Source organism: Xylaria bambusicola (assembly GCF_022495145.1).
Source record: "Xylaria bambusicola strain CBS 139988 unplaced genomic scaffold F5B22scaffold_36, whole genome shotgun sequence".
Lineage (NCBI taxonomy): Eukaryota > Fungi > Ascomycota > Sordariomycetes > Xylariales > Xylariaceae > Xylaria > Xylaria bambusicola.
Window position 1 is genome coordinate 30915 of NW_025953589.1, and position 25550 is coordinate 56464.

The 25550-nt window shown below is 49.6% G+C and overlaps 6 protein-coding genes across 6 annotated transcripts; 3 read left to right on the forward strand and 3 right to left on the reverse strand.

The window, feature by feature from the left end:
• The first annotated feature begins 312 nt into the window (after positions 1–312).
• Positions 313–2422, forward strand: F5B22DRAFT_308156 (Fe transport protein 3). Its single transcript, XM_047970602.1, has 9 exons — positions 313–651; positions 718–744; positions 806–921; positions 981–1068; positions 1127–1441; positions 1498–1674; positions 1748–1880; positions 1934–2061; positions 2115–2422. The coding sequence occupies exons 1-9, from the start codon at positions 567–569 to the stop codon at positions 2147–2149; spliced, it is 1104 nt and encodes a 367-aa protein (XP_047828630.1). The 5' UTR covers positions 313–566; the 3' UTR covers positions 2150–2422.
• Positions 2423–5326: 2904 nt separating this feature from the next.
• F5B22DRAFT_648684 (chlorocatechol 1,2-dioxygenase) lies at positions 5327–6452 on the reverse strand (the record flags this gene model as incomplete). Its single annotated transcript, XM_047979054.1, has 3 exons — positions 5327–5527; positions 5591–6026; positions 6151–6452. 3 exons carry the CDS (start codon positions 6450–6452, stop codon positions 5327–5329), a joined length of 939 nt encoding a protein of 312 aa, XP_047828631.1.
• Positions 6453–7837: 1385 nt separating this feature from the next.
• F5B22DRAFT_637823 (3-carboxy-cis,cis-mucoante lactonizing enzyme) lies at positions 7838–9070 on the forward strand (the record flags this gene model as incomplete). Its single annotated transcript, XM_047977495.1, has 3 exons — positions 7838–7984; positions 8049–8157; positions 8241–9070. 3 exons carry the CDS (start codon positions 7838–7840, stop codon positions 9068–9070), a joined length of 1086 nt encoding a protein of 361 aa, XP_047828632.1.
• Positions 9071–10147: 1077 nt separating this feature from the next.
• On the forward strand, positions 10148–13074 carry F5B22DRAFT_615430 (uncharacterized protein). Its single transcript, XM_047975532.1, has 3 exons — positions 10148–11007; positions 11091–11760; positions 11817–13074. Exons 1-3 carry the CDS (start codon positions 10539–10541, stop codon positions 12745–12747), a joined length of 2070 nt encoding a protein of 689 aa, XP_047828633.1. The 5' UTR covers positions 10148–10538; the 3' UTR covers positions 12748–13074.
• A 686-nt stretch (positions 13075–13760) lies between these two features.
• On the reverse strand, positions 13761–14133 carry F5B22DRAFT_615432 (uncharacterized protein). The gene has a single exon (XM_047975533.1). The coding sequence runs from the start codon at positions 14056–14058 to the stop codon at positions 13804–13806; it is 255 nt and encodes an 84-aa protein (XP_047828634.1). The 5' UTR covers positions 14059–14133; the 3' UTR covers positions 13761–13803.
• A 10008-nt stretch (positions 14134–24141) lies between these two features.
• F5B22DRAFT_308441 (uncharacterized protein) lies at positions 24142–25316 on the reverse strand. Its single transcript, XM_047970607.1, has 2 exons — positions 24588–25316; positions 24142–24333 (listed from the first exon to the last, which is right to left on the reverse strand). The coding sequence occupies exons 1-2, from the start codon at positions 25105–25107 to the stop codon at positions 24278–24280; spliced, it is 576 nt and encodes a 191-aa protein (XP_047828635.1). The 5' UTR covers positions 25108–25316; the 3' UTR covers positions 24142–24277.
• Between the last annotated feature and the right edge of the window lie 234 nt (positions 25317–25550).

A 25550-nucleotide genomic window follows, 5' to 3' on the forward strand; every position in this document is an offset into this window, starting at 1 on the left:
CGGCCGACCTACATGGCCAAGTACTACACCCTTGTAACATGGCTAAACTCTGATTGACTGGCGCGACTGCGGACGAACTTGTGTCTCAGCGTCCAAGAGCTGCGAGATAACATTGCATGACCTGTGAGGCTGGCATCTTCGCAATTACCTCCTCTTTCGACGTCGACTCCACCAAGATACAGTCGATAGTGTCTCAGCGCTTACTTTCTGCGTCTCGGTCGTTATCCCCAAGGAGGTCAAGCGGAGATCACTTAATACTGTTCTATATTTGCAAATGGCGGGGATGTTGTCAACCCTGACGATCAACAGATGGTTACGGGGTGGTATTGATCTATGTATTAAAACAGGTGGTCTGCTACTCTTACCGAGCCTTGAGACGACAAGCACATAACATCAAGGAGATCGTTCCACTAGATAGCCCTTCTCCGATCCACAAGTCGCAGGACGACAAGAGTTGTTCTTCATCGCCGGTTCTCGATTCGCAAGACACTCTCCAATCTACCCATATCTGCTTTTCATCTCAGAACCCGGCAGGAAAATAACCGGAAAGTCCCATCTTTTGCAACATGTCAGGCAACATGGAAAAGCCCGTCTGTGGTAGTGGTAGCTCCGTTGGAGAATACGATGTTGGATTACATACAGCTGGTCTTTGTTAGTATTTGGACCAAAAGACGCTATCATGATATCGTTGCTTAGTTGCTAACACATCATGTACAGTTCTGGTATTAGCCGCCTCGGCTTTCGGTACGAGGATAGCCGTCAACCTACCAATACACAACTCGCTAACATACTGACCTCTATTCAGGAGCTGGTTTCCCGGTAGCGGCTAAGAAAATCAAGTGGCTCAAAGTGCCCACGAAGGTATTTTTCGCCTGTAAACATTTCGGTACTGGAGTACTCATAGCAACGGCATTTGTCCATGTAAGTCATTCGCGTTTACACGCCGTACTCCATTGCTCATATGCTAATTAACTATACAGCTTCTTCCTACGGCATGGCTCAGCCTATCCAATCCATGCCTCCCGGATTTTTTCGTTGTCCAATATCCGCCCTTGCCTGGAATTATCAGTGAGTTACTCCTCACTATTCACCTGGCAGGGGATAATTGCTGACTTGACCAAAATAGTGATGGCATCGCTGTTCAGCTTGTTTGTTATCGAGATGTGGATGAACAACAAGATGGGCGGCCATTCCCATGGTGGGGCCAGAGGCTTTGAAGAGACCCATGATCATGCTAGTACTGCTAGTATCACTGACCCATCTCCCTTACCGTCAAGGCCGACTCGATCCTCCACCCTGAGCAGTTTCGAAGTAGATGTTTCCAGTCCCGTGAAGGAAGGGGAACTAGCGAGTGAATCTAAAGAAGAGATTGTGGTAAGAGAAACGCAGGTACAGGATGTTGAAAGCCAGGTGGATCCTCTGGTTTACAGGAGGATGAACAGTAAGTTATTCTATAATCTCGCGGGAATTCTCATGTATTGATCATGGCTTGTGTAGTGAACATCACATTGCTTGAGGGAGGAATCTTGTTCCACTCGGTCTTCGTGGGAATTACTGTCTCTATTACGATTGATGGCTTCGTGGTGCTACTCATTGCCATTATATTCCACCAAGTGTTCGAAGGCCTCGGACTAGGCTCACGAATCGCAGCTGTGCCATACCCCAAAGGAAGCAGTGAGTATACGCACAAAATAAGCCCAATGGAAAATAAGACAACAGTTCGCTTACCATTTTCTTCGTTTTGCAGTCCGACCATGGCTTTTAGTATTCGCATTTGGCACCACAGCACCAATCGGCCAAGCCATTGGTTTGGCTACGCGCGGCGCCTACGACCCCAACAGCGCTTTTGGGCTCATCATCGTTGGCATCTTTAATGCAATGTAGGTCCGGCCCTCAAAATATAGAGCCGGATATTGTCGCTCACAAATCACAGCTCATCCGGTTTATTGATCTACGCTGCCCTGGTGGATCTACTTGCCGAGGATTTCCTATCTGAAGAATCCAACCACACCCTGACAACGAAAGAGAAGAAAATCGCTTTCATGTGGGTGATATTTGGCGGTACGGCTAGCTCCTTCCCTCTCGCTCTGGACGCTCAAACTAACATTCAATAGCCATCGGCATGTCCATTATTGGCGCTTTCGCTTAGATGCTATATCAAGATATATATCGAAGTTTTGAAGCAGGACGCTGGTGGGTAACGGCCTCCAAGTACATAACATGAGTTTGCTATTTATCAAACTATTATCGAGGGCTATCACGAAGACAACGCATGACGATAAAGATCAACAAAAGTAATGCTACCTAGTCTTGGGGGTGTAAGATAGATTCTTAGACCTAGCTACAACAAGATGGGTGGCTGCTGCATACTCGGAGTTATTGGTTGGGTTTAGACACTCGGATACTACAAAACAGTCATTACCGCTCGCGCGCGCACAAAATAAAAATATTCAAACAACCACCAAGTGACGAACTGGCTCTTTCCCCCAGCCCTCTCCTCAACCCTCTCTAGCCAAGCAGCTTACTGTTGAAAGATTTGTTACTTGTCAACGAAATAAGCGCATCTGCATCCAAGAAATGGGCGAGACGAACCAACGAATGGGATGCCATAATTGTCTATAATCCCATGCAACCTCGTATAGCGCGAAAAACCGCAAGAGGAAAACCACCTTGCCCAACCTTGCCCATTGTGTCCTATCCCGCACAGCAGTCTTTACCCCAGTACTGCCCTAGGTAGACCCAGGACCCTTGTTCCACTTTTTTTCGGTTGGAGTTGCGATCATCGGAAACAAGGGTGGTTACTAATGATCTCTTAGAATCCCTTATGTAGTCTAGCATTTTCGAACGCGGAAGCGGCGCGGAAGCCTTGGCGTTGTCGCGGGGTTCCATTTACCGTGAGGATCAAACTGACATGGGAATGTTTAGCCCAATTTTCGTTTTCCTTGGCCCTCCTCCTCCTCCCCCGGCCGGCACTTACGTGTAACTAGTATTCTGTTGCTGCTTGTTTGAGACGCTTGGTATTTTGTTTTTGTTATGTAAATTCATGGTAAATATAGCTCATGGTTTCCGGATAAATCGGATCACCGGGATATGCGAATTGTTGTTGTTATGGCTTGGCTGAGACGTCTCGTGCGTCGCTTGGGGGGGGAAAGCTGAGGCTGTGAAGTTGATTCAGAAGGTAATTAACTTACGCGTCTATGTTTCAAGGCATTTTCCGTGTTCACATCGACCTTATGGGAGTGCTTATAGCTGGCTTCATGTCTATATATTCGCCTCACTCCCGCGTCGTGAAAAGATTCTCGGGAATACTAGTCATTTAGTCTTTTGGACTCCGATTACATCTTGCCCATCTACTCCAGGACCCTGATACTCCATACTATAGCCCTCCGAGCGTCTAACATGTTGGTCATAATCGGTATCGTAGTAGTACTGTGTGATACATGTTGTTGGGCAAGGTTTGTCGAGGTCTATAACCAGGACTGATAATCTGCCATGGCTGAGTCGGTATATGTGGTCTTCTCAAAATACTTCCGACCAAGAGGGTTGACCTTGACCCTGTGAGAATTGCGACTATGGAGTACTATGGTGAGACTTGTTGCTGCACGAAGGTCTATGAAGCCTTCGTGGCTAGGCTAAGGCTATATACATCAAGTCTCTTTGTCTGTAGTAACCGTAGGATCGTGACAGATCCTATATATGGAACTGGCCGGCTTTTGCCAACCTCAGAACTCTGCCATTACGTCACAATCAAGGGAGGGCTGAATAGCCTTACTTTATGTTACACGCGCGTAGAGCTGAAGATGCAGCTCGCCTAATATGGCTATGGGCATAATACAGGTTAATCATGATCTTCGAGAGATATGCAGGCAGTATTGAAAATGAGATTATACAGACTTCGCTTCTTGTAACAGATCAGTGAGACCTAGGCGGTCAGGACTAGTAGTTCAATTGTATATACTGTAGAATCAAAGTCAGCCACGAAGACCAAGGAATTGATTGGCCGATGACTTTCGCAGCCCTAGTGGTTCATTATATGGTACATAACATCAATATCAAGCCCATATCTGCACCTTTGTCATATTTTCGAACACGAAGGGATGTCTCATGTCTATTGACAACACGACCAGACTTTGCAAGCAGCAGAAGTATAGGATGTCCAGCCCGGCTAGTACGTGTATTAAGATATTTGTAGTCATGCCGAAAATACGCTGAAGAAATATATTATGAGAACCCGTTGCCCCGCTTCCGCTGAGGCACACCGAAAAGGTCTAAGGGCATCGTGGAAATATATAGTGTGTGTCACCGATAGTGCCGGATGATAGACATTGATGTGGGCGTCTATATTGCCTTGATCCTCACAGTACAGAGCAGCTGCTGGTCCTCGGTAGAACGGGCGCAGCTACATAATTATTATCTTGAAGTGTATTAATTCAGCCCAACTCGTGTGAATTCTTTTTTCTACCTCCCACTAAACTCCGTGTATTTCAGAATGCGAAATCACTGTCGATAAAGCACACACCTAATTTGTATGTATATATAATTCCAGTAAAGGCTGCGGTCAATGGATAATTGAAGCTATATATCTAATAAGTTGTTATGGCGGTTAAGGTTGGTCTATCTAGATCCCTCGCTAACTTTGGCGGCTGGACTTCACTTTATATCCGACTGGAATGTATTCCTAACCTCCGACATCCGTCAATGTCTCATACAAGCGAGAGCTGAATAGCCTCACTTCTTCACACGGTGTTGTGCCTTGTTTCTCTTGGGCATACATCCAGACTCTGCAAGAAACACAAGTACAACGTATACACCGTAGTCTGTATGTGTGACAACCACCCACCAAACAAGTAGCACAATGGCCACGTGGACTGTCAAGCAGGGCTAGAACATCATTAAGGACGGACGGGTGATCTCTCTCTCTGTCTCGCTCTCTCTCTCTACAATATGCGGGGAGATTTGTACTCGTGCAATTCTACATATCATAAGAACACAGAAGACACGAGACGATGATGTTTGAAACGAGTTTTTGAGAGTTCCAAAGCTCTCGAGATTCATTAATCGATACCGAAGATATGAAGCCATACGCCGACAATGCCGCATCATAAATATCCAATAACGCCGTTAATGTAAACCGCCAATTATTTCAAACATCTCAATCGCTGGGGATCATGGAGGAGGAGACCGACGCATCCAAATCTAACCTCTTGTAAGAAGTCATGCACTCATATAACCAATGCCTCTACAACTTGGCCACCGAGTGTATCACGCCTTCACAACCGAGCTGGTTACTTCATTGATGCTTCTCAAGATATTCAAGATGTTTTTTTTAGAACACCTTACCCTTGTAGTCCTTGGGGGCCAGGATGACGTTGTACTCGAGCTCCAGCTCAGCCTTGTTGTCACCCTGGAGGGGTTTAAAGTCGACAATCAGGTCGTCTTTGACGGCAAAAACGGTGTCAGTCTCCAGCCAAGGGTCATCCTTAGGGTACAGCTGTGTTGTGCAGCCCTTGTAGTCGGCATGAGTGACCTGGCACGCGAGCGTCATTAGTCTCGGGAGTTTTGCTGTCAAAGCAAGTGAATAACAACTTACCATGATATGAATGTGGGCGGGACGCATAGGGTGGCGATCCATCATCTGTAGAAGTTGCCACGAGGGTCCATCCTGGGGTAGCGAGTACGCCGTAGGGTGGTAACAGTAGAACCAGTATTTGCCGTTCTCGTCGGCGCGGAATTTGCCGCGAAGGTTGTTGGGGGATTGGTTCTCGGGGTCCTGGAAGTCGTACTTGCCATTGGACGAGGCCTGCCAGATGTCAAAAACAGCGTTGGGGATGGGCTTGCCGGTGACCAGGTCGCTGATAACGCCATGCATGAGACACACGCGACCAGTGGGGTTCGGGTTCTGGATGATAGAACCTCCGTTCTCACGGAACGGGGCATTGGGTGACCAGAAGGGTCCGAGAATGGCGGACGATGTGGGGTCGGTGCCTGTGTCGGATACAATCTTGTGGGCGATTTCATCCACGACCCTGAGATATGTTTAGCTTGAATCGACCCATTTCCTTGCTGTTGTTCACCACGTGCTCGTGGGAAAAAATAAAAAATAAATAAATGAATAAAATAGATGGCTGTCAAGTAAATACTACAACGTACGATTCAAGACCAAGGATGTCGCATATACGGTGGGTTTCATTTCGAGTCTTATTCGATTCGGCGTAGATACGGCCTAGCTCGTTGACGAACTTGACGCCGGCCATCCACTCGTCAATGGTCAGTTCGACCTCACGAGAGAAGTCGTGGATGTGGCGTATGAGCGCGCCCAGGACTTGTCGATTGCGAGGTGTGGTGTTTGGGCCCATAGTGTCGAGGCAGTGCTGTGTAAAGGTGGGATCGAACCTTGAGGACTGAGGCGGCACTGCGGCGTTGGATACGCCGGTGTTTTGTGGGAGAGACATGTTGAGATACTTCTAGGACAGTCTGCTCGGTGGGAAGAATGTAGGAGCGCAGGTAGGATGGCAGGGCAGGGCAGGGCAGGGCAGGGCAGGAAGATGATGAGTTGAGGGAAGTGAGCAGAGAAGCAGAAGCAGAAGCAGAAACACGGCGGACAAGCAACTTCTTTATGTATCGGTTTGCTTCATTCTGGCAGGCAGTCATCCGCAACATAATCGGCCATGATGGTGAACCCCGCCAATGATCCATGCCCGCCGGTGGTGGATCGGCTGGATGTCGCGGAGTGCGGTCGGTTCATTGCGGGTCAAATATCACCCTTAGCAGGAAACTCTGTTCCATGGGGTCCGCGTGAGACGTCAAAGCATCCCAAGCATCCCGCCGCTCAGTGGTGGTGCCTGTTTCGGGTTGATGAGACCTGCACCGACGAGTATGACCCCAGTCTAGGTGATTCACCGCCATCGTGGCAATCAATTGTCACACAACCAAGTCAAGACGTGGCTGCAAGTCTCGTACTTGGTGCTGGAGCCAGCTCAACTGCACTCCTTCAATGATGCTGAGCCTGCTTACCTCACCTCACCCGGATACTCTACAGGCTGGCATCACCCGTCCAGATACCCCGACGTTCTAAACCGTCCCCCGGAAAGTCGACATGAAAAGCGTTTACCCGGCAAGACAGCCGGGAGAATGAGTCGACATACCAGAACCGCCTGTCGCCATCTGGACAGCGTTCCACTCTCTCCCATAGTCGCCATAGTCTGCCGTCCCCCCCTGGATATTGACCCGCAGCGCGCACTCTAGGCGTGATCATCTACCGCCACTGGTGCCGATCTGAGTTTGTGGCAGCATTGTGCTTGCGCAGACTTGTGGCTCTCCAAAGACTTCTTTTCCGTAGGGCAGAACCCCAGCCAGACCCAGCACAGGGCTCTACTTATGTGGGTGCTGATCATGACGGCGCTAGGGTAGTTGGGACGGCTCCAAATCTCCCCCGCAACCAATGGCAGACGCCGTAATTCGTCCAACGCCTCGTCGTTCGTCAGTCTAGTGCGGGGACGTTTTGAGAACAGTACGTCTCGATGCCGTTGGAGAAGCCGTCTTGCTTTTATTTCCCCGAACCGTTTGAACCGGTGGTGCTGAGCCTGGCTGCGAGCACATGAATCCACGCGCTGGGTGGTTCGCTGGCTGGTTCGTCTCTTCTGGGGTGCTGTGATTGTTGCCAGCAGTCGCACAGAGTGTCAAGCCACTCATCAATCAGTCAATCAATCCATTATCGAAAGCCGCTTGCATTATCTTGTGCTTCCGTCGTACGAGACCACGCGGCCTGATTGAATGCATGCTGCGAGTATCTTCTCCACTTAGAAAGGTCTCACACAGCCTCTATACGCAGTCCAAGATGCCGCTTCATCACTTGATGATAGGAACATGGACGCCGCCAGGCGCTATCTTCACCGTGGCCTTCGACGACGAGAAATTGACGTTGGAGCTGGTCAAGCGAACTGAAATTCCTAATGACGAGCCCATCTCATGGATGACCTTCGATGTGAGTTCTAGGGCGCGTCCCTCACCATGCCCATCCCATTGCTTACCCCATCGCCGCCTCACAGCACGCCAAGAAGAACATCTATGGAGCGGCCATGAAGAAATGGTCTAGCTTCGCCGTCAAGAGCCCGACGGAAATCATACATGAGGCCTCGCACCCGATGAACCACGACCGTAAGCCGACATGATGTCGTTCAGTAGTCCCAACACCTTCGCATGTGCAGCGATTCTCTAACGTGGAAACGGCTGGGTCAAAGCCCAAGCGAGCCTAGCTACGACTAATACACGCGCCATCTTCCTCCTCGCGGCGAAACAGCCCCCTTATGCCGTCTACTGCAACCCCTTCTACTCCCACGCCGGTCATGGGAGCGTCTTCTCGATCTCATCGTCAGGTAAACTCGCCGACAACATTCAGAACTTCCCTTACCAGCCGAATACGGGAATTCACGGCATGGTGTTTGATCCGACGGAAACGTACCTGTACTCGGCGGACCTCAAGGCGAACAAGCTCTGGGTTCACAAGAAGGCGGGTTCAGGTTCGGTGGAGCTCGTGGGCAGCGTGGATGCACCAGATGCCAAGGACCATCCACGATGGGTGGCGATGCATCCTTCAGGTCAATACCTGTACGCGCTCATGGAGGCGGGCAACAGGCTCTGCGAATACGTGATCGATCCGGCGACGCACATGCCTGTATATACGCATCACTCGTACCCGCTGATCCCGCCCGGCATCCCCAACTCGAACACGATGTACCGTAGCGATGTCTGTACTCTGACCAAGTCGGGGCGGTACCTGTTCGCGACGAGCCGGGCCAACAGCTTCGACCTGCAAGGGTATATTGCGGCGTTCCGGCTGCGAGACTGCGGGTCGATCGAGAAGCAGATATGTCTCAACCCAACGCCGACGAGCGGCGGCCACAGCAATGCGGTGGCACCGTGCGACTGGAGCGAGGAGTGGCTCGCCATCACGGACGACCAGGAAGGGTGGGTCGAGATATACCGATGGAAGGACGAATTCCTCGGGCGTGTCGCGCGGTGTCGCATCCCAGAGCCTGGCTTTGGCATGAACGCTATCTGGTACGACTAGAGAAAACGCTCGGCGCGGCGGGCCAAGAGATTGGCACTCAGACAGAGGCAGATAGGTGACAGATAGGTAATAGAAGTCGGGATTCTGATTCGACCTGGGCGCTGCTGGTTCGCATCTCGGCCGACCAAGCCGATCTCGGGCCCGCTTGTGGTCATATGACCGGTGTAGAAAAACTGCGCATCGTGAAGATGGGAGACGGAGGCAGATGGAATTGGCAATGCAACGGTACCTATGCATGCATCCTCGGTGCTATCCTGTCTACCACATGATGTTAGCTGGTAGGTTTATCAGATAGATGCCCGAGAGAGAGAGAGAGAGAGAGAGAGAGAGGCCTTGTCTGGCTACGGAGTAACATACGAGTAGAGTACATACCTACCTACCTAATTGATCAAATCAATCAATGAATGCATTGATCAATGATCTGTAGCGAGGTCCAGGTGAGTCGAGAGGTGAGAGGCGAGCTCGGTTCTGCTCGATAATGCATGGCCGACACCGTATACGGAGAGACATGCGCTTCCGAGATGTGCTTGTTGGAGGTCTAGACTACCTACCTATGTCTGAGGCAGGTATCTGGTCTCTAATCTGGTCTCTACAGATCTCTCTCCTGCTGAAAGTCCTATTCTGGGGGGCTTGCAGACCTACTTTGCACAAAATGGCGGATGCAGGCTTGGCGACGTCATTTCATATGTCCAACCACTGTGAACCCTGGCAACGTCGTTGCTTTTATCTGCAGACTGCAGAGCTTCTCATGCACCTCACTGGAAGCTACCCTGCCTGCAGATGCCTATATGATGCTACCTAGCCTACCCGGGCCAAGTATGTACTACCTAGGTATGTAATTGTCCAACCTTGGAAGGGTTGCAATGTGTTCTGGTCATCAATGTTAGCTCAGTAGGTACCTCTCTCCTTTTCTATCAAGGATAGTTACTTTATTCGCCTTTATTATTATCGCCTGGTCATCTACTGTGTAGTGGTTTACTTCGTAGGTACCTATAGGTATATAGGTATATAGGTAGGTGGTGAGCTACAGTACATAGGTACATAGGTACATGCATACATCCAATCAAAGCCTCCCAGCCCCACTCACTTCATCTCCACTCCTCTACTCCATCTTCCGTCATTTATTATTTCACGAGTCGACCATTCGACCATCAACTCGAGAGTCGAAATTCGAGAGGCAAGACGCCATCGTCCGAGTCCTGATCCCGCGATTGTTCGGCCAACCCGTCCGCGCTCGACCGGCTTCCCACCTTGCCCAGCTTCATCACTTTGTGTCAGCGAGATACGCTTGGAGCATCGTACTCACTGCCTAGCGTTACTAACAATAACTGAATCCGTGGCGCAGGGTTTTTACTCCGTGCTAGGTTAGCTGCGTACCTTTCTTTGCCTTTCCAACTACCGCATACCCAACGCTATTGTCGCAGCCCTTCCCACCGAGGTTGGCCTAGCTGCTTGCCGCTCGATACCGATGCATCATCGCCCGAATGGCCACCTTCTCCATGCCCGCACAGCTGTCCTAGGCTTGGCCAGGGCTCTGTTCGCAGGCCTTGCCGGCCTCGCCGTCGCCGCCCCGACTCGCCACGAATCCCTCGTGCCCCGCGACCACCATGACAACCTCCCCGAGGCCGAGGGTAGCGCCCTATGGGTGCTCTACGTCGTATCCATGGTCCTCGTCCTCCTCGGCGGCGCCTTTGCCGGCCTAACAATCGCGCTCATGGGCCAGGATGAGATCTACCTGCGCGTCATCTCTCTCGATCAAGAAGAACCTCAACACAAGAATGCAAGCCGCGTACATCACTTGCTGAAGCGTGGCAAACATTGGGTGCTCGTCACACTGCTCTTGTCCAACGTCATCGTGAATGAGACTCTTCCTGTCGTCTTAGATCGATGCTTTGGTGGTGGCATTGCTGCCGTTGTCGGGAGTACTGTGTTAATTGGTACGCATATTTCTTTCTTGTCTCTTTCTTTTCTTCTAATTGTGCTGTCTTGGTCATACTGATTATGTTTCGCGCCCACCCAGTCATCTTCGGCGAGATTATCCCACAATCCCTCTGTGTTCGCTATGGCCTCCAGATTGGTGGTTACATGTCGAAACCCGTCTTGCTCCTAATGTACATCATGGCTCCCGTGGCATGGCCAACTGCAAAGCTTCTCGACTGGCTTCTTGGCGAGGACCATGGTACTATATACAAGAAAAGTGGTCTCAAGACGCTCGTCACTTTGCACAAAACTCTTGGTGAGGTGGACGAAAGGTTGAACCAGGATGAGGTCACAATCATAAGTGCGGTCTTGGATTTAAAACGAAAGCCTGTGGAGGAGGTCATGACACCCATGAACGACGTGTTTGTTATGTCTGAGGACACCGTACTAGACGAGGAGACGATTGACCAGATCCTTGATGCCGGGTATTCTCGCATCCCCATCCACCAGAGTGGCAACCCCACCAATTTTGTCGGCATGCTTCTAGTAAAAATTCTGATAACTTACGATCCTGAGGATGGCAAGCGTGTAAAGGACTTTGCTCTTGCCACCCTACCCGAGACGCGCCCTGAGACTAGCTGTCTCGACATCATTAATTTCTTCCAGGAAGGAAAATCCCACATGGTGCTGATATCAGAGTATCCCGGTGATGATCATGGTGCGCTCGGAGTCGTGACCCTAGAAGATGTTATAGAAGAACTCATTGGAGAGTAAGTCATTGCGAAATCCATGATTGTATTCCAGTTGCTAATGTAGCCCCCGACAGAGAGATCATTGACGAATCCGATGTCTACGTTGATGTGCATAAAGCAATTCGCCGAGCCCATCCAGGACCTCATGCTCGAGCTCACCGGAAAGACTTGCTAGCCAAGGACATGCTTATTGATTTAGCTGAGGAAGGGGTGACAAAAGGGGCTGAAGACCAAGTTAGCCATTCAAAGCGTACCTCTTCTGTCAATGGAAGGTCTGAGGCTTCAGTCTTATCACAGAGTCCGATGAAGACGACTTTACTTCTAAGGAAATCTTCTGCCGATCAGAATGGTAAAACGATGCATACAACGGTTCCTTTCAAAACAAACCTCGAGGATATGAGGGATCACTTCAAAAATCTTGGCCCATCGAACCCTGCATCGAACCCAAAAAGTACTCGAGTGTCCGCGGTTAAGATCAAACCAGGACCAACCACGAACTCGACGGCCCAGCCGACGTCCGGTTCGGTAGACGTTATCCAGGAGGACCCGCACAGCAGCAATGTAGACGAGCGCACAAGCTTACTACGACCTCAAATAACCGTCAAGGATGGCGTCCAAGCTTTACACCATAGTCACTATGGGCCGGGATCTCCTGGCTCTGTGAGAGGGGAGTTACAAAAGCCTTCTATCATCACGACAGGTGGTAGTCAGACACCCGGCAAAGAGAATAATACTTCGAAACAATCGACGTCGAGCGAAGGCACTGCATCACCCACTGATGGTGAAACAGGACTGATCGTCCGCCGAAGGGGGCATGTCCGAAGTGGCAGTATTACAGAAAACATCGTGGAAGCTGGCGGCGTACGGAAAGTTGTTCTCGAGGCGAACAACTCTTCAGAATCCGAAGAAGACGTGAGTCCAGGAACTTCATCTGATGGTGATAAATCTTCCACAAACAACAAGAAAAAGCGTGATAGGCGTAAGGCCAGGAGGGGTCGTTCGTAAATGCTTGTAAACCGGGACGACTTATTCGTTGAACCACCGTAATATGGGTATGTCAAGCGGGGTTCCCAACTTAGGATAGAGCTTGTCATGATTTCCCTATTGTACCACAGCAATGTATTAGTAAGGGCTATAATCAAGCAATGAAAGAAAAAACATGTTCTTTTGGCCCTATATTTCTCCTCGAGCCATATCTACTAGCCGTTCAGCATCTCATTTAGGAAAAGATGTTCGAAGCACGTACATGGTATAACAAGGGCAGGTGACTAGGCTTGGAATTGAAGCTATTCGGACTGCAATGATCAACTGGGGCTGCAAGAGTCCTTGACTAACCAATTCCTTCTTGGCCTTAGTGGCTTGACTCGATTCTATATACAACTGGTCTGCCAGCCCTTATCGCCTAGGCTTCATTGGCTTGTTTCATAAAGCGAAGTCTGTACAACTTCATTTTCAATATTGTCCCATGTCTTTGAAGATCATGAACAGCCTGCGATGGCCTTTGGTACGGCCGAAGCGCTAGGCGTACTGGATGTTCAGCTTTTACGCGTGTAACACATGGTGACTGCTGACGAAACCTCTCATGAGATGATGCCTATCTTTGTTTGGAATAAAACAACTTCTTTGATCCACAATGCTGTTCATCGTACTAGTCCTCTGTCATGGAACAGAACGAGCGCTCGGACAACACTTGGTTCTATTGATATGACACTCTCCCGGAATATAAAAGCCTGGAATCTATATGTCCTTGGGCTGATCCCAAGGCACCAGACAGCCGTCGTTTGACGCAACAAAGCTCAACAACAAACCCTTTAGCATATCTTTAGCGCCCTCCTTACAATCGAACCACTTGAAAGAAAGTATTTGTTTTCATTATCCTCAATCTACCGACAGAATGCCTACTTACGGCCCGTCTGCACAAAGCACTGAAGTGGAGTACATCCCTGATCTACTACTGCCAAAAAATGAGAGCATTGAATACCTAAGGTATATCGTCTACCTCCTTGAACGCAAGACAACAATAACACGCAGAATTTTAGAGAATCATACAACGACGGATGATCAAGGTGATGTAGAGATGATTGACGTCGACGGGAACTCTGACCCAACCACGCCGGCTTTAAAGCGAATCATCTTTAAACCGGAGGCGATTCGATTCGTCTTCGAGTCGGACTCGCCTTCTTCGTCAGAGACTCCTTCACTTCCCTCATCTTCTACCCCTAGAGCCTGACGTGGATGAAAGGCAGAGGAGAGAGAGAAAGAAAGAAAGAAAGAAGATAGAAAACGGCATACAGTCAGTATGAACATAACTTCCATGGGCGCACGTTTTTTTGTTTAGCTGTTTTTAACAAGAAGTTACGGGCCTTTTAGAAATGTGAGGATCTAGAATATGAAACAAAAACTAATAAAATTGAAGACCTTAAATTCAGGGGAGGAAGGGAGACAAGTGAACATGGTGTATAATGGAAATGCTCGAGCATGGAATCTACAGCGAGGAGTAGCAGTTCTCTACAACGATTCTAGTGTATCAAAATAGCATTTATATCTTCACCCTGCAGACATATCTCTTAAGGTATTTAATGTTACCAAGGCGGATAGCAGAGGTGCTGGTGTCTAAGGTGAATACAATTCCCTTAGTTTTGGCTGTGAGTATAGTGCCGAACGTGGCAGGATGAACTTATATTCTAGAAAGACTCGTCGGTTCTCCATGGGACTATATCAATACGGATCTTGGTGTATCTGGTGCAGTACCATAATATGGGTAACTAAAATTATGTACGACGGATAGAACCTCACCGTTCGAAAAAGACACAACCTCCCCCATTTTACAACTTTTCTCATACGATTGAAGTGTCTGCAAGTAATGAGCGCGATCTCGGTTGCAACGTACATAATCAGTGGCGACGAAAAGTTATAAAAATAGGTAATTTATGCATTGCAATGGGTGAATAGGATTATGAATAGGATTGCCTATGTTATCATAGACATTGTTAGAGAAAGTTTATTGTCTCATTTACTTAAGACAGAGAGAGAGCGAGTGAATCATGGTGTATTAGACTCTAGTGGCGCTATTGCAAATGCCAAGTATACGGCTAGCCCAGGGTTTAAACAATCAAATCCATTGTCCCTCGGAGCTCATATTCTCGTCGTTGTATACTGCTAGTATAGTAGTTACTTAAGATGAACAACTAGGATAGAAATTGGGTAAAGACACAGCAAAAGAAAAGCAAATTAGTCATTTGGCACTTTACAATGACCATTCAAGCAATCAATAGCTCTGTTTTCATCTCTAGTTCCTATGCATTCTCCTCACATACTAGAGGCATATCAATATAGAAACGACCTATAGCCGACTACCTATCACAGCCAAGAAGAGCTTGTCAACTGTTTGAAACGCCAAATCTTGGCTTTTCGCCCCATGCCGCGCAATGAAGCAATCCAAGCCGTTTCAGGTACCCTCGAGTGGCTGTAGATCTCCCTCGCCCTGACGACCGCAAAACTCGGATCTGGCGAGCAGCTCGTCATGTTAAGCTTTATGGCTATTCTAGGCGTCTGCCGCGGCCCGCTGCCGTGCTGTCTCGGCACCGACAACCAAAGCTGTGCGAAACGCTTGGCTCGCAGATGTAAACAGTACATTACACGTAACGTGCTATCCCGGGTGTAAAAAGGCTACCTAGACGCCGTTTCCCTAGTAATTAATCAGCTCTTCTTAAGCGCCAAGCTTCGAGAAGAGAAAACAGCCGATGAATGAAAAATGTACAGACGCACAGGCTTCATGATCCACGAAACACCCAGCGGCTTCATAGTGAGACAGATTTCATGTGGTTACCTTTCTAATGAACATTGAATGCTTAGCCAAGTGAATATAGATCCAGACAATTAACCATCTTTCCCAACCAAATTATTCCACCGCTATTCTATACCATCAGACTAATTTCGCCTATCAATTACTACACGGGGAACGCAAAGGCGTCAGTTTGTGCCAATGTCCGTCGGGCCCCCCTTTTCGGAGAGCGTATTACGGTCTTGGCTTTCGCTGACGGGATCACGTCACGATGCCTGGCAGTACTTGGCAGTCATGGTTTCCAATTTGATTTTATCTACTTATAACATCATGTCAGATAATTTAACCTTCATTTATACGGCCATGAAACGACCATTGCAGCTGCACCTTGCCCTGTAATCCGTCTATACGGTTGTTGCTCGCCGTATATGCTAGGGCTTGCATTGGATTGTCCTGCGTCTCATCGTCGTCGTCGGCAGCTACATGTTAACGTTGCGTCTCTGCCTGGATAAGCAGCATGGGCACTCTTGGCTTGCATGAGGGACTCGGGGGGCTCTCCATGTGTCCTGTGTAATGTATACTTTATACAGCAGAAAGAGATACTTCAACGTGGCAAAATGTAGGTGTTTCCTTAATGTTTGTATGCGTCTATGTACGGACGTACGTTCCTCTCAGCCAAAAGCTGCCTGAGCTCTCCGGTGGCAGACGCCGCCCACTATACCTACGGACTCCGGCCGTCGTAATTGCGGCAGGCAAGTAGACAGGAGGTTGCTCATTTCTGCAACCAGCCGCATTTCGGGGGTTTACATCGGGGCCTCGGAACATCGGAGGCTGGTGTGGTAGCGAGTAAGCCACTCGGAGATCTTCGAGGTCGGTTGACGATAATTCCGAAGCTAACAACTAACCTCAAGGGCATCGGGAGTCGCGGGGAGTTGGTGATGGCTACTGCGGACGAGGCCTGCGTCGACATCTGTTGTTGGACGTGGTATGTAATTGTTATATGTAGGCCTCGTTAACGAGGCGGTGCGGCCAGTGTACATCGCTGCTCTGCTCTGCTCGCTCGCTCGCTGTGCCCGGCGGGGCCCGTGTCGGGATATGACCCTTTCCACCACATCATCCCGTTACAGGCATACACAGCTCGCCGGCTAGGTACCCTTATCACGATGGGCCGACGCACGAACATAACGAGCCGTGTGTGAGCGTTGTTATCCTTCCTGCTGCATGGTTGTCCAGTAGGAAGTGGCACGTCGGCGACTAGTGGGAGATGAGATGAGCGAAGGAGCCGCCACCCTTTCACATCAGATGTATGGGTGAGTGGGTAAGAAATGCCTGGCTTTTGTGCCACCATCTACTCGCCCCCGCATGAACGAGCTGAACAGAGATGCATACGCTATCCATGTCTATCAAATCGATCCACGATCGTCAGTTCAAGGGCGGCGTATCGCAACACAAGCCTTTTCGCGACCGTCTTACCTGCATCTGTCTCCTCTCGCATATCAGTCAAGCAGGCCAGTCACGACAAGGCCTGGGCTACCCCGCAGATGACTGCGCTGCTTATCAAGGGAAGCGATGTTGTTCCCTTCGCCTTGTAAGGGCTTAGCGAGTCCAGACGTTTGGGATATGACAGTGTTTGTGCATGAAACTGGAATGACCCGATCCTCGTCTCGGGGCCGGGGGGTTCGCAAAACATCGCGACTCGAGCTCTAAGTCTCTTGTCGTGTCAATACATCCTGGCCCCGGCCCCCCTCTTTCCCCGGTTGGTCATCCGAGGAGCGAGCTCACTCGCCTTACTGCATGAGACTTTCACTTAGGAAGACATCTGAATTTGATCTTTGGTCTGTAGGATTCTAGGCTCCTTGACTGACACCGCCATTATCAGATAAAGCCGCAGCACCGCTTATACAGCCAACAACCCAACCGGCTATGAGCGTGTCAATCGCTAACGAAGTGAGTCTACATACTAGTAGGCAGTTGTCTCACATACAGTAGACCTCGGGGAATGGTTAGATTGAGAAGGGTCGCGTCCGGCATCTATCCCCCGGAGTCTTGGAAAAAGCTTGATTCCGCGTTAATCTCGTATACTGGCACTTGGATGTGGGGATGTAGGGTTGGCATGCAGGGAATGAGTGAGGCACAGAAATGGAAGTCATCCCCGGGTTTGTTGCGCCGTTATGCCGGGAGGAGTACGCTTGTACACGGTCTCTTATTGAAGGCAGATATCTGATGTGAGATTGAAATCAAAGATTTCGGGATCGCTTGTCTCGTGCTGACCTTTGTTTGTTACGACCTTGTACCAGATACTTCATGAACACGCAAGCAAACAGGAGAGAGGTGCTGAGACAAGGCCCCCACGTTCTTCCAAGATGACCGCAATTTTTTACCAATTTCTTCAGTGGCAGAGAGTGTTGACAATCGAACGGACTCGTACCAGACGGCGATGGTTTTCTGATTAAACCAGGTATGAGGTCTAGGCATGCCGGCTTCGGCTACACATAACAACCACAGCATTGCAATAAATCGTACGATGAACGTTATGTTATAACTGTTTTGAATGACAAATCGTTATCTCTAGCTAAACATATCCCCGGACAATCTCAGGGCATCATCAGAATTCTCTATACTCGGTTGAAAGGATACGACGATGGTCATGTGTCAGCAATGATATGTAACCTCTACTGATTCCCGAATTGTCCATGAAGTACAAAACGACCTCTCAAATTCGGGCGCCCAGCAACGGGTCAATGATTTCATCTCTGCCAGGAGCGAAAACGCTTGGATCAATAGATTATGACACCAAACGCCGATATACGCAAAAAGCGTATTTGCTGGCATGTTTCTAATAATCGAGAGTAATCAGTCTCTACAATACGAGGACTGACCAAAGAAATTTGCCTTCCGAGTAATGCGACGGGAAACAACCCTGTCCATATTGTGAACACATATACCAACCAGATTTGACCGCGAAAAACCGTTCATCTAACTGGCAATGTCAAGTTTAGGCGTGAGTTGAATAACTCGTGGAACTGGTTGTGTGGAACCCTGGCGACGGACTAGTCTGCTAAGGCACTGCAGATAACATGCAGAAATTGGGGAAGCCCATGAGGAATAATGGCATCACAATTCCAGTGCAATGGAATGAATAGCCAATTATCTGACAGCCGGTACTCGCGACACGACTCAAGTTATTGTGCAGCCGGCCGACGTATGATATGGCTGCCAGGCCAATTGCGAGAGCTGAGCTTCCTAGTTCTTCTGTGTACCTCACGTATGTGCCTATCAAGGCACATGTCTTTTTCATAATACCGCATTGGGTGAGTCAAGTTTCCAAAAAGGGTGAAGATGAGATTGAACCCAGAAGCTGCCCAACATATGACACAAACAGATTGGGCCAGTGTATCTCCGGCTTACCTCCAGAAAAAACCGAAACTGGGGGACAGTGCATAGCATGTGATTACCTTACCTAAATATATAGGAACTGTGATCATCATTCGCTGATGGATGACAAGAGTGCAAGCCTCTAGAAGTAGGGTGTGATACACAAAAACCCGGGGATCCGGCACCTCGTCTGGCAATTCGAAGTCCCCAGACCTAACTTGCCTGAAGCGCGTGTGATTGGGCTCGGACATGGTACATCTGCACTGAACATGCATGAGTGGCCAATACTGCTACCGTATTCGCACGGGAACAACACAATGTTGAGGTTTGCTTTCCCCGTCTAACTTTGCGTCAAGATCAACCGGGGTCAGAATGTTTGGTGATCTGGCTGACCATGGAGAGATAAGATCATCTCGCTAAGTAAGAAAGGAAAGTATAAGCGTTAGTAGAAACAACCCAACTTTACCAAGTGAAATCTTGAAAGAGGACATGTGCGCGTGTAGACGATGATAGTGAGGCAAGGGTTAAAACGAGGAACAGGACGTTCTGCCCCGACATACATGACATGGCGTCAACGATGCATGTGGGTATATGATAATCCCTACTAGCTCCCCTGCCGAGAAAAGCCAAGGGAAGGAGTACGAAGGTATATGGGAGTAGGGTTGAATAATAAGAAACTCAACCAGGCATCGCATACAATGTTCACTACTACCGACGGTGGCTGGTGATGCGCTAAGCGCGGACGTACCAGCTGAGAGCTGCTGACTATTGTTGTGCCACTGGGAAGCAAGTTTTCTGATTAAGCAACCCCCCCACGTCGAAGATTGTGCTTGATAGTCTGCAGCAAGAGGATCTGCAGTTTTTGGTAGGGTGACTGCGAGAACGGTGACTTTGCAGGATGCCGGGGGGAGACAACCACGACTGCTCGCTTGGGGTTATGGAGGGCACGACCTAACAGCACCAGAATTTTGACCCGAGTATAGAGACGTGGGCATGGTCACCTCACAGCGAGCATGGGCTGTCCAGAGTGAAATACTCGTATCAGGTTTAGAGGATCAAAACTGCGTAGCTCGAAAAAGCACAAGAGTTGTGCAGTTGAGCCGGTTCTCCGAGACGGAACAGTGGACAAATACAACTGGCAAGTGCGAAGGGATAGCGAGATAATGAGACGAAAAGAATTTTAGCAGCGAGGTGTCAAAGTATCAAGCGGCGAAAGTGGACAATGGACGGGCGGCGCGCCTTGCTGCGGCCACACGAATTCTTTCCCAGATCATTCCCCTCTTTGCACTGCCACGGTTGCAGCAGAGATCCAGTCTGACGGGAATGACGTTACAGAGCATTGAGCTAGCACGGCGCCAGCGGTGCAGGTACAAGGCTGACACTGAAGAGCTAGGCGCAAGTGCAGTACTTGTGTAGGCGGATGAAGTCTACAAGGCACGGGAAAAGTTGGAGAAGCTGTGAAGTAGACGTAGCTGTCGGGAAAAGTCGGATGCGTCAAGGACCAACCCGCCGAGACTGCAGTCGCAACTGCCATCGCAGCCCGAAAACCCGATTGTCTGATTGACGGGCTGTCGATGAAAGGATGGATGGGTGAATAAATGAAGTATTGAATGGATGGATGGATGGATGGATGGATGTGTGGATGGGTTGGGTTACTCGTCGAGTCATGCATCCAGCCAAATAAACCAACAGACTGAAATAGAGCGGAGGACAAGTCCACCTATGATGAAGGCAATTAGTAAGTGCAAGGTAGGCGACCTAGTCGCGAGTGGAAGGCATTTCAGATGCTGTGTGGTAGATCCCTACAAAGTAGATAGAGAGATTCGATAGCGAAACCCGGGGACACGGGGTTGACGCGATCAGCGAATGCCGTGTTCTTGCATCTCTCCCTCTTGCCCGGGTACCAACACTAGCGGCGGTGGTGGTGAAGGAAGAGAGAGAGAGAGAGAGAAAGAAGAATATTTGTTAGATTGAGAAGAAAAGTAGGTAGATAATAAGATGAATCCAATTACCTGGATGAAGAAATTTTCTGTATGTGCTTTTTGTTGATCAACGAGCGGTCAGGAGAGGAGAAAAAAAAAAAAAAAAGGGTTTCTGATGGGTACCTACAAACAGTGCTAACCTAAGTATCTAAGGTAGTTACATACCTATAGGTAGCTTGGCCCACTATCCATCTAGGTACTATGTAGGTACCTACCGACCTCCACCAAACACGCAGTGTGGCTTGGGCGTCTTCAGTAGGTGAGGCCCCAGGTGAGGCGGACAGAGGTAGGGAGGTCCCTTGGTACATTTGGAAATGTACTCGATTTGGGACTTGGGAAACATGTGCATCTACCAGGTTCCCCTACATAGATATTACTTGTATGCCGGATTTGCCAAACACGAATCGAAACATATTGCTATACGTAAATAGACCCCTAGGTTCCAACAGGGTTTGTGATATGTTCATATTTGCAGACCACTGGGAGACTGGGAGACACCTTACACCAACTGCACCGGTGACCTCTTCTTCGGCCCGGCTCATCTCGTGCTCGGTGTATCTAATTGCTGGGAACACGTCTGGAAACATGGCCTTCTGGAACAAGTCTACGATCCATGGAGAAAGTAGGTTGCATCTGTCATATATACATCAGCCAACCTGCTTTGCGTACTTCCCTACGTGTGTAGGCACCTACACGATAGTCAGGTATTTCCTTCCGCCGCGTTTGGCTAAGCTCGTTCGTTCGGCATAGCACTTGATCCAGTCGGTTGGAACTGGCCTCCACCACATCAACATGTGATAGACAGACAGGGTGTGCGCGCGGGGAAGGGCCGACAACGAGCGAGTGAGCGAGAAGAACTCGAAGTGAGAGAGGGCCGGTGAAATCGACCCAATTTGGATACCGTAACACGGAACGGAGCGAGAATACTATGATGCAATTCTCCGTACAGCTATCGTTAAGAGAACCCTGCGAGACGTCTCTAATTGTAAGCATCATTTGCTCGCTACGTAGTGTGTGTCCGCCCATGTATACGAAGACAGCACCAGTAAGATGACATGACCATTTAGCATATATTACGTAGGTAAGAGGGCAGAGTGAAGTTCACTACTACCATGCAGTTGCTACCCAACAAGCAGGGTACATGTCAGTATGTAAATGCGGCAAGAAACATCATGAACCTGATACCTATCATGACACGAGGATAATTCCGGTTGCCGAATTGGCACAGGAAGCGCATCGACGCCACGGGGCCCTACCCAATCACCAGAGCCTTCTCCAACTCCCAGGTTGCGAATGGCCGACTATTTGGCCGTGCTACTTCAACAGAGGCGACGAGGCGACGACGAGAAACCTGATCATTCTTACCCGTCGATCAGCCACCACAACGTAACGCTTACCGCCAGGAGGTGAGGTGAGACCCGGGCACTTGGAAAATGAGGGCGGCTATTCGCCGAGCTGTAGAGATATGTCAATACAGTATAAGGCTATATAACTCGGGCCTCGCCCCCTTAAGTAGTTGCCGATCTCAGGCTCATATGGGTTGCCCGTTTTCAAATTTGCAATGGGTTGCTAGTGTAGACTTCTTTTCACCCTCGACTGCCCCGACATACAACTCGACAAGTCCCGGCTTAGCTGCCAAGGCCGGTGGCATACATGCTGTGCCAAGAGAAGGATCGATTGCTGTTTGCACGTTTCACAACACTGGCGGTGACGAAGAGAGTCATGAAGCCTACTCACACAGAGCGCTTGGCACTCGGCCTTGCTCATTCCAAGTTGGACGAAAACGCGTCTTACGCTGCCCGTATGACGGCTTAAGGTAGTCTCTACTTTCCATTTCGAGGCACCGAAGGACGCCGGTACACTGCTGGACAATGAGCACGGAGCACACAAGCCTCGGCATTCGAGACACGATTGTGAGGCCAAGGAAGCGCTTATCGTCACCTCTGTCCCACAGGATCATCTGGATTGCCAAGGACTGGTTGTGACTTGGTTGTCCAGAGGGTCAGTCGAGCCGAGATTGGTGGTTCACCGAGGTCGTATACACATGAGGTGACTGTATTGCCAACAGCTTCCCATTCAATTGTCAGGGTGCGGTGGGCGGCCGCATATCATGGTCGAGGGATTGAATTGGAGTATAGAGTTATCAAGTGCTTCGGCCACGCCCCGGAGAGTTTCCCCGCCCTGAATATGGGATACAGGTGACAAGAATCCTTGTATCTTGTCGATATCTGAGAGTATATCTATCTCATCTCATGCGGGCCTCGCCCATTCAGATCGTCCTGGCTTAGCGGTTAGCGCAAATCAGTCCAAGTAAAACGAATTTGCTTACGGCCTCATGATATTATCTGTAAAGACAATGCCCCCCCCCCCCCCTTCGAGAAGTAGGGTATTTCGAATACACCAACCTGGGCATTCGATGCAAGCAGTAAGACGGATTGTAAGTCCCGAAGGCTTGGCTGCACAAGCAAATAGGCCAAGACGTTGGCAGATCAGTTGAAGACGCACTCAGTGGCTCGGCGCGAATATTGGCTGGTCAAGATCATCATAGCCCTGGTGCTTGAAGCGCCGCACGACGTCGGTGGACGTAACGGAACGGCCTGCCCCTGCCGCATTGCATTCATGAAGATGAATGAATCTCCAAGTGTTGTTTGGGCGCATGACTGGGGCTACTGTAGACCTGGGGAACTTTATGATCTGATGCTTTTCTTGAACGATTTTTCAACATGTCCTGTAAGGACTGGCTAACTCAGCTTGTAGGAGGAAGTATTTATGCCTGCTGAATGTATGAATGAATGAATGTAGAGTAGGCGATCTTTGATCATCTAATCATGCATACGTCTACCAATCTTACTTCCAAATCATACATATCACTTCTCCAGTACCGGCTAGATTTTCGAGCATCGGTGGCCTACACAGAGTAGCAACGTACACATCTATTTGACACGGAATGAAACTTGTGTCAGATCATGTAACCTCTGAGCTTCCGCTTTTTGGCCACCAATGCCGCTTCTCTTGACTAGTTTCACTAAAACCATAAAAGTGAGGCTATGCACGAACGGATAAAGGGCCGGAGACGAATGTACATAGACACAGAAACGAGAGAAATAAGCGTTGGCGATCATACAGGATAAGCCCAAGAAGATTCCCAATGTCGGTTGGTGATCATGATACTACGTACTCCCTACCTAGGTACATACAGCACCCCAACTCTTACGAAGTACACCTTCAACTGCCTTGCCACGATGGGTGCGATTCCCACCCACGCTTTGTACATACATAGTTGGGCATTTCCATGCTCTAATGAGCTGTAGTAATGGGTTGCACTGGGTTGGTCACAACTGACCACAGAGAAGCCTGTCGCCCAGGGATCTCAGCGTGGGATGGTCAGCCGAGCCTACGACGCAGGTATGGCGGCACGATGCGTGAAGATGGAGGTAAATGGAGGATGAACTTCAGCCAGTTTAGTATGGGTACACAAGCACATAACTTGCTACATACGTATGTAAGTAGTATGTATTGCCTCTTGGCCATGGCGCATTCGGTATATTTATTTGTAGCATAGGCGCCTTGGCCCTTTATTTAGCACGGCTCGTACCGAAAAACCAGCGGTTGCTGACTGCCTTGTCGGGCAATTCTTCGTAGTGTTGAATAGCGCGCATGGCCAAGGATGCTCTAGCGGACGTGGAATTTGAAAATATACCTACCGAGCCTACCTAGCGACCTTGGTACCCATACCAAAGGCATGTCAGTAATGGATGTAAGTAGTACAGCGGCGCTGTACTTGATGTACATCATCCACGCGCGCGTCGCCTTCCCTCTTTCAGCATCGCCCGGTATGATGACGAGCATTGTTCCTCTCACCCCCGCCAGAGCCACCAGGACCAGGACGATGGAGAGCCACAAGGTGGGAGAGATGAGGAGGGGAAGTTGACTGGGCAGTGACTGGACAGTGACTGGACAGTGACTGGGCCACCGCGTACCGACGGCGAGGTCTGGTTCTTGGTTCGAGCACTGGTTCAAGCACAGAAATAGATAGCCTACGCGAGGTTGAATGTTTGCGCGTGCAGATCGTGAGTATAGGTAGTACTTGCCATGCCGTCTGTACCACTGATGTACAAGGGACATCGCGTTCATGAGTTGGTTCATCGGTTGGTTTGTGCTCCATGGGATGGGCCTGCGAATCCGTGACCCGTCCACCCCGTCCACCCCTACCATCCCTACCATCTCTCAAATCTGTGATCCATCTATCCGCGGAGAACATAATCAGGTCGCCTCATTGTTACAGGAACTTTGCAAAAAATAAGTCTGTTAATACCAGGCCGGGCCGGGGCCCTTGCTTGCTTGGTGATAGGCAACGTGGTAGGTATAGACCGTTAAGGACACGATGCCGCCAATAGGCCCGTGCTGCCAGCATAGCGGAGGTATTGGGAACTTTGAGGTTGCTGCTATGCTCGCCATGATCGACGAGCCAAGAAGTACCAAGAACTTCCACCCTCCGGCGAGGACCATCGCGACGACAAAGTTACAGCAAGCGGCAGCAAGCGGCGACAACGGCGGCGGCGACAGCCCAAATCGAAGAAGCTGCACAACCCCCGGCCACAAGTTCCCAGCAAGTCGTCCCACCCATCACACCCCATCCCACTCACTCATATCGCTCGTTTCTCCGG